This window comes from Monopterus albus, unplaced genomic scaffold (assembly GCF_001952655.1).
Source record: "Monopterus albus unplaced genomic scaffold, M_albus_1.0 scaffold82.1, whole genome shotgun sequence".
Taxonomy (NCBI): Eukaryota; Metazoa; Chordata; class Actinopteri; order Synbranchiformes; family Synbranchidae; genus Monopterus; species Monopterus albus.
The window spans coordinates 1008916-1017187 of record NW_018127962.1 but is presented as its reverse complement, the minus strand read 5'-3'; the positions used below and the strand labels follow the sequence as shown (position 1 = coordinate 1017187).

The 8272-nt window shown below is 42.5% G+C and overlaps 1 protein-coding gene across 1 annotated transcript in view; it reads left to right on the top strand.

Annotated features, from left to right (window-relative positions):
- The first annotated feature begins 2238 nt into the window (after positions 1–2238).
- susd5 (sushi domain containing 5) overlaps positions 2239–8272 on the top strand; it is a 14116-nt gene continuing 8082 nt past the window's right edge. The window contains exons 1-2 of the mRNA XM_020606797.1: positions 2239–2695; positions 3996–4173. Of these exons, the coding sequence (XP_020462453.1) occupies positions 2608–2695; positions 3996–4173 (266 nt within the window). The 5' untranslated portion in view covers positions 2239–2607. The remainder of the gene's footprint in view (positions 2696–3995; positions 4174–8272) is intronic.

Below are 8272 nucleotides of genomic sequence, written 5' to 3'. Positions count from 1 at the left end.
TCCCCAGCCTCTCTGAGATGCTGCAGGTGTGAATCACTGTCTCTCCCCTCCTTGAAACCATTCTCCTGTCTCCTCTAAATAGCCACCACCTCCACCTCACTCCACCTCTCCAGAAATAGCCGCCTGGTACTTGTTAGGATACCAGCCAACCTTGAACTGCTCATCCAAACCCTCTCAACAGGAAACCCAAGAGTGAAAGTATGGAATGAGAGGTACATGACTAGAGGGTGAAACATGTCACAGGGAAACACAGATAATGGTGGCTGAAATGGAAAAAGCACCAGTTTGGGATTTAAAGCTATAGACAGCAGCAACAGCACAGGAGACTCCGCTGGGGGAGAGGGAACATGGAGAATTATGAAAATGGAAAAGGTGGGATGTGGAAGAGAGACGTGGGGAGAAACAACTAGGTGTAAATCCTCAATAAAGGCATGTCACCCCTTAAGGAATTTCTACAACATTGCTTCCAAAAAATTGATACAATTGGTTTTTTCTTTAACAAAAATAATAATAATCTGTATTTGATTACATATAGTTCTGTACATGCACACACATAGTACATCGCTCTTTCTCTCATTGAAACTTACACCTATCATTTCCTACAGCAGGGAGCAGGAAACAATCCTTTCCTCTGCAGCTTTTTCATCTTTGCTTTAAACAAAAAAGGAGAAGAAGACTTGTCTCCAGCGAAGTGTAAGTCACTAGTGTTGGACATCTAGTCATGTTTTTGTACTTTACTGGAGTATTTCCATTTCATGCCACATTACACTGTCACACAACTACAATTCAGAGGCAAATACACTTTTATTCCACAATTAACTGACAGCTATAACTAGTTATTTTGAAAATGAACAAGTTATATGTTGTTTTCAAATGTTTTAATCTAATGATATAATATCAAAGTACAGTGAGTGCCTTTACTTTTTGTACTATTTATGTAAATTTTCAATGTGCTACTTTTACTTGGAATAGAGTATTTTTAAATAGAGGTAATGCTACTTTCACTTAAGAATTTGACTACTTTGTGCATCTCTCAGTCTCACCACAAGCTTTTTGGTCATATCTCCTGGTCTTTTTCAGCACATACAGACATGTGACAAATGAATGGGAAACCCTGAATACATAACGAATGCAAATGCTGGCCTGGTTTGGGTCCACTTGTCCCCTTACAGGGAAGGGCCACAGCAAATCAATACAAAATTGTTCTGAGTGATCACCTTTATCTAACACTGAAACAATTCTGTCCTGATGAGAGTGACCTCCTCCAGGACAACAGTGATCCTTATTCACAGGGCATGAGGGGTCACTGATGGTTTGACGAGTATGAAAATGATATGAATAACACGTAATGGCCTTCGCAGTCACCAGATCTCAACTTGATTGAACACTTATGGGGAAATATGGAGCGACGTGTTAGACAGCATCTCCACCACCATCATCAAAACACCGTATGAGGGAATATTTTTCAGAAGACTGGTGCTCATCAGCATTAGCTTAAAAGTTGAAAAGACAAAAAATATCAAAACCAACCAGGCAAACACTGTCTGCCGACAAAGAGTGTGTGGAAGCTAAATGTTTTGGTGACACTCCCTGATCAGTTACTGTTAGCACGTTCAGGCACAGTCAATGTTTCAACAAGTAAACATCTTGTTCTTGTTGCTTGTAGATGAGAAAATACTCAAACATTCACTCAGAGGACAGTGGTCAACCTACGAATCTAACAAAACCCTCACACACATGATGTTTACAGTACACATGTGCATCTATGAGAACTAGATTCGGTTGTTTGGTGTGGAGACGTTCACATTTATTTAAGAAATGTGCACACAGGGATAACTTTTGCATGGGTCATAATATAGAACTGGGTTTACTGGTGTGGATCCTGTTTGCATGTGGGTTAGGGTTATCTTCACCTGCAGATTCACGGGAACAATGCAGGCCTGCTCCAAAATGCTCTGCCTTCTTTATCTCCCTCAGCAAATGGGATGCGCGCGCGCATGCACGCACTCACACACCTGTACAGAGAAGTTTGGCCTATAGTAGAGGGGACCATGCCCAACTTATGGGGGTGCAGAACCGTATGTGTCTCATTACTACCGGGTATTAAACTGTCTATAAATAGCAATGCAGTGTCAGTGTGTTATTTTCCAACATGAATACACACTAACTGAGGCGTCCTATCAGCTCACAGGTAATGAGCAAGCAGAGTTTCAGTGTCTTGCTCAAGGACACTTCATCAGCAGCTTTTATATTCGCCCCCCTCCTCTCTCTATGTAGCAGACTATCTGGCCGCTTTTGCTCACCCTGAAGATTTTGAGTCGTGACGTATTTTCTAACGGGGGCAAGCGAGTTTTCACACCGGTGCTCCATCTGCTTGCGAGGGCGACTATTTGGGGAGATAAACTGCGCCTCGCTCTCGGACTGCGCGGACTGTTTTCTCTCTGTTAACAGCCGCACTTGACAACAAGCGTCCTTTACTGCTCAGTCCACCTCCGTCCACCAGGAGGGAAATAACAGGATTTTGACCTGGAAGACTGTGCAGACAAAGTCATTTAGGAAGTTTTGTAATCGATTTTGCTAAATAAAAAGTGCCGAGGGCGCAGAAACATGTTGGATCGTTGTAACCAAATTATTCTATCATTGCTTTTTGGATGCCTGGCTTGTCTTGTGGTGACATCTGTTGTAAATGCAGGCGGTAAGTCAATATTTTCAGCCATTTAACAGAAGAAAATATTTGTGACAGCAAAACATTTGTTATAAACACACAGAAATTTTCGGGTATTGGTGTGTTAACTTAGACGAACGTTACTCAAAGCGCACAGGTTGAAGCGCGCGTTAACAACTACCTTTTTGCTTTGCCTTCCAGCGTTTCTCCTCTGAGTAGTCTAGTAGTTTTTCTCTCTAAAATAAATGTCATTGCTATACATAACCTGTGTATAAGCAGCTATACACATCTAATAAACCCGTGCGTAATGGATATGACTGTATTTTGAGCGCGCAGAGACGCATCTTAGTTTGGCTTATCGCCAGTTTTATCCAGATATTTAGCAGTTTTTAAACAAAAACAAAAAAACCATCCTTCCTTTAGTGTTACTGAACCCCGGCTAATGATGCGACAACGAGGTGATAATGGAAGAGACACTTTGCTGCTGTGAGACTGTAAAATGATCACACCTGTAGCCAATTAACCATCACAGGAGGCGGGTAGATGGGTAGATTCATAGATTTCAAACGTCCCTGTCGAGTTACTCTTCAGCCACGGACCTGCAAATATTATGCAAGTAATTAAAGCGATCTTGTTAAAGAAAACATTTTAGAATATGCCATCAAATATCGTTTTTGTTATACTGAGAAATGTACTGGGAACTGATATTCTATGTAACAAGAATCAGTTGTCTTAATTAGGACGGAAATGTCTTGATTAACTGATGATTGCGTTTGTTTTCCAATAAAAAAAACATATCTGTACTATGGCAGACATAATTAGGATTTTAGTATCAGTCTAAAAAAAGAGTGCATTGCTCTTCAAAAATAACTTCAAATAAAACAGACTGGCTCATTTATCGTTTGCTTGGAGACTGTGCTTTGCGTTTTCTCTGAAAATATTCCAGAGGATGTCCCAAATCTATATTTTAAAATTTGACCACTGTTCATGTGAGCTGAGGAAATTTAAGCAGAAATATAATTTGGTGTTCAAATATAGTTAATCTAAGATAGGAGATCCTTTAGTCTTCTTTTTCTTATCTCCTAGACAGTAACTAACCTGGGATATTTGTCTTTGTGATCACACACATCTGTTTTTTGTCTTCATGTAAGGATGAATGAATATTGTTTGGATTTTGAGGCCAGACCTTGCCTGTACCCAGAAACTCTGATGTCAGTTTTATACAACAGAGCTCATGAAAACTTGACTCTTTATGAATTTCTACCATACAAGAGCTTCATAACAGGTACTAAGATGTTTTCCAGTTACTCACTGCTCTCTCTTTTCTCAGTTCGCGTGTTTGTCCTGGAGCTGAGAAACTCCTCTGGCCTGCAGGGCTTCAGAGAGGCTGAGCGGGCTTGTACTTCACTACATACCCGCTTGGCATCAGCAGAGGAGCTCCGCTATGCTGTGCTGGAGTGCTTCTTCTCCCCGTGCACCCGTGGGTGGCTATATGAAGGCACCGTGGGGTAAGAAAAGAAGAAAAGTCTTCATTGATTTAAGGGACATTTAGGGAGACTTGTGATTTCTAGAGATGTCAAAGGTCATTTTGGTGTGTGTGAGAGACAGAGGCAGGAATGGATAAAAGAGAAAGGAAGCAAAAGCAGCAGCGGCAGTAAAAGAGACAGAAGAAGAGAGTGACACATTTCAGGGGGGAAAGAGAAAACGCAGAGAGGATGAGAGTGAGAAAGACTCCTCTGTTCCTTCCTGGAGGAGGAGGGAATTCAGAGCCGGGGTGTCATGTTGACAACTGATTCCATTTACACCTCTCATCTCCCCGGTAACATGACACACAGCGTTCAGCACCCAGAGACAGAAGGCGACACAAAACAGACAGACAGACAGACAGGCAGAGACAGAGAGGACTGGATCTGGAGGAAGACAGGTACACTCTTATAGCCAGGTGTCTAATTGATGACTTGCAGTAATTACAGAGCACAGACAGGAAGTATTGTAGTTGCCTTTGGTTTCTAATATAAGGTGATTGCAAGCCTAAAGGGTACATGGTATGTGCAGTATAATATGGATGGCTGTGTAGTGCTTGTACTGTTCAAGGCTGAGCTGAAATACTGCCCAGAATTCATAAAGTGAGAGGCTTCTTTTTAAAACATTTAACTATTAAAACAGAATCAAGTTATGGTGGCATGGTGGAAAGTGACCAGTGCTGTTGCCTCACAGCAGGAAGGTTTCGGTTTGAGCCGCATCCAGGCTGATGTCTTTTTGTGCGGAGTTGTCATGTTCTCCCTGTACCTGCATGAGTTCTCTACATGTACCTTGACTTCCTCCCACAGTCCAAAGACATGCAGCTTAGGTTGACTGGCAACTCTAAATTGCCTGTAGGAGTGAGTGTGGTTGTTTGTCTCTAAGTGTCAGTCCTGTGATACACTGGTGGCCTGTCCAGGGTGGACCCCGCCTCTTGTCCAATGTCAGCTAGGACTGGCTCCAGCCCCACCAAGACCCTCTCCAGGATGAGCAGTATAGATAATGGATGGATGGAGAATCAAGTTTACAAGAAATAATTTCTCAAGCATTTTTGTCTCTTTCTAATTTCACCCCAAGTATAAAGCTTGGCAGCTCTTTGGTCGATTTGACATGTTGAATTGGCATCAGGCTAGTTGGACATCATCAGTGAGAGAGAGACTAAAAAAACTGTCTATCTTCAATGCAGGAGAAGATAAATTATCTGGAAAGCTTCTCCAGTATTCACGATTCCACCCATTTAATCCTTGTTTTTGATTAGAAGCAGCTCTAAACAGCAGTTGTGCTGAACAAGGGCTGCTTATTTTACAGCTTGTATTTCTGCTGTCTAGCTCTTCTTCTTTCCCTTTCTGAATGGTAAATACAGATACCATCACCTGCTGGTAGGGGAAGCTATTTCTCTCATACAGGTGTAGAACGTACATACGCGCTAGTTGGCCATTGGCTGCAGTCTGTGCGGTCTGTTCAAGTGTCACTTTTTCAACCACACTGGCCCAGACAAAGGTGACATGAGGCGACGCAACAGTTACCGTTTTTTCACAACAGCTTGGTGTCTCTGCCAGGGGTGACTGTGGTTCAGTGGGTAGAGCGGTCATCTCCCAACCAGAGGGTTGGAGGTTCCAATCATGGTGTCTGCAGTCCCCATGTCAAAGTGTCCTTGGGCAAGACACTGAACCCCAAGTTGCCCCCGATGGTTAGAACCATCAGTGTGAATTGGTGCCGCAGATGGCTGCCTCGGTTCTGTACCAGAAACAAATTCCTTTTGTGTGTAAAATACTTGGCCAAATAATGTGATTATCCTTATCCTTAGTCAGAATGGTGGTCACAGGTGTTTGAAAATGTTGTATCTGCTTTACACATATTCAGTGCAGAACCATAAATCAAATTTAATTCCTAATCACTTTTGTGACTAATATCGCTTAATTCTTTTCAATTTTTCCTGTGGTTAGATTTATGCTGTTTTGGCCTATAAGGCTTGCTGTTAGCACAGTTAACCTATAGTCTTCAGAATTGCATTGACACAATTTTTTAGCTGTGAGTGTGTGTAAATACATGTGTGTGTTGTGTATAAGAGAGAGGCACAAAGTGTGCTTCTCGGATGAACTCTCTAGCTCTAAAATCTTCCTCTTGCCTGCCAGTCATGCATCTGCTGCCTCGGTAACCAAACACAATAATAATGGATTAAGTTAACACATGTCTTTGGGTTGTTCCTGAATTAATTATGTCACAAAAAATATCAATTTTGAGAAATGTAATAAGTGTGCTCTGTTTTTTTTTTTTTACCAATTCCCCTCTCACTGCCTCTCTCTTATACACAACACACACATGTATTTACACACACTCACAGAAGCCTGCAGGAGCTAGAGTTTGATGTGAAAACAGTCTTTGTGAGTTTAGTCTCTCTCCGGGGTGTTTTCTCACTCTCTTTCTCAGACTTTTGTCCTTATAAGCTGAAGTTAGCATGGCACAAGCATGCAGGGTGACTCATGCACCTCTCTTCTCACAGTCGCACTATGCTGCCAATCAAATTCTTTCCAATTACTTATGCTTTGATTAACTCTCTTGCACACAGACTCACACACAAGCACAAGTCTGGGCCGATTCCTTTTCCATTTAGCGATGCTTGATATTACTAGTCTCACCTGTTAATGAAAAGTACAATATTTGTGTCTTCGAATGATGTTTTTGGACTAAACCTTTGTCCAACTTTGCCGAGTGTTCTTTCCACGTGGAGCTGATAAGTGTCAGGAGCTGCTATGGGAACATGATATGAATAGCCTGGGAAATCTGGGTCAGTCTTATCTGCTGCTTTTTGTTTGATAAATGGACTAATAATGCTTTAAATCTCTGTAATGACGTGGCACTAAAAACAGACCATTTACTCATCATTTTTAGCCACTGCAGCTTGTAGACATTGTGCACTGACCACATTATTCATTTGGTCCCTGTGGGAAATGTGTTTTAAGTCCTGATATGACTGTACAAGTTCTGCATGGGAACATCGATTTCTAATGTGCCACACTGTGATAATATTGTGCCACAGGCTAGAACTGCAGATACTGCAGTCTGTCTGAGCCATGATGTGGTGTCTCTGGACTCCAATGTCATGCTGTAATAATATCTGAATAAGCAGCAAAATGGGTGATTAGCCAGAGAGCAACAAGCACTGTAAATACTATATCTGTCCATGCATGTTGTCATATGTGTGTGTATATAGCTGGCTCATTTAGGTCTCAATGCTGGTCGTAGCAGGGATTGTTCTTAGTGCTGCATTCACATCCTCTAGTAGACTTTCAGAAGGTACTTCACCTAGTCTTGGTAACTGGCCACGGAAGTTCCAGGTGTCCATCTTGCTCATGATCTTTAATCTCAGGTCAGCTGCTCTTGAATCAAGCTCATCTGGGCTTGGTACCGATTGTGGGGTGATGATGATGATATCTCCCCCCGATCTGGTGTCCAGGCTCCGCCTTGCTAGCATTCGTGTCAATAATGTATGAAATAATTGTAATTCATCTGTGCTTCTTGCGGATGTTAGAGCTACTAGTTGTTTCGAAGTTACACTAGATATTGGGTTGCAAAGTAGCCATAGGTCCCACATCCTCTGTATGTAACCCCTCTTGCTGGGGTTACTTGTATAGTAGCATTCCAGTAGCTCCCTGTTCTCCTCTCTTGCCCATGAATGTCTTGTTCCAGTAGTCCACTTCTCATCAGGTTGGTTCCTCAACACCTGACACAGACCTTCTTGACCTGGCCAACATCTCAGCCAGTGTGACTCTCATTACCCATGAGGTAGGCAGGTAGTATTACGGCCGTTGCCTAAGGGCCCAGGCTGACCTGGGTTCGAACCCCTGACCTTCCATATCAAAGTCAGTGGTGTTAGCCACTGAGCTAATCAGTCAGCTACTACAAATGAACCAGCTACTAATGGATGGAACCCACCCTGAGTGGTTAACTGAAGGCCGGACAGTCCTGATCCTGAAGGACCCTCAGAAGGGAGCAGTACCATTCAACTACTGCCCAATAACCTGCCTCTGCACAACATGGAAGCTCCTGTCAGGCATCATAGCAGCTAAGATGAGCAGGCACATT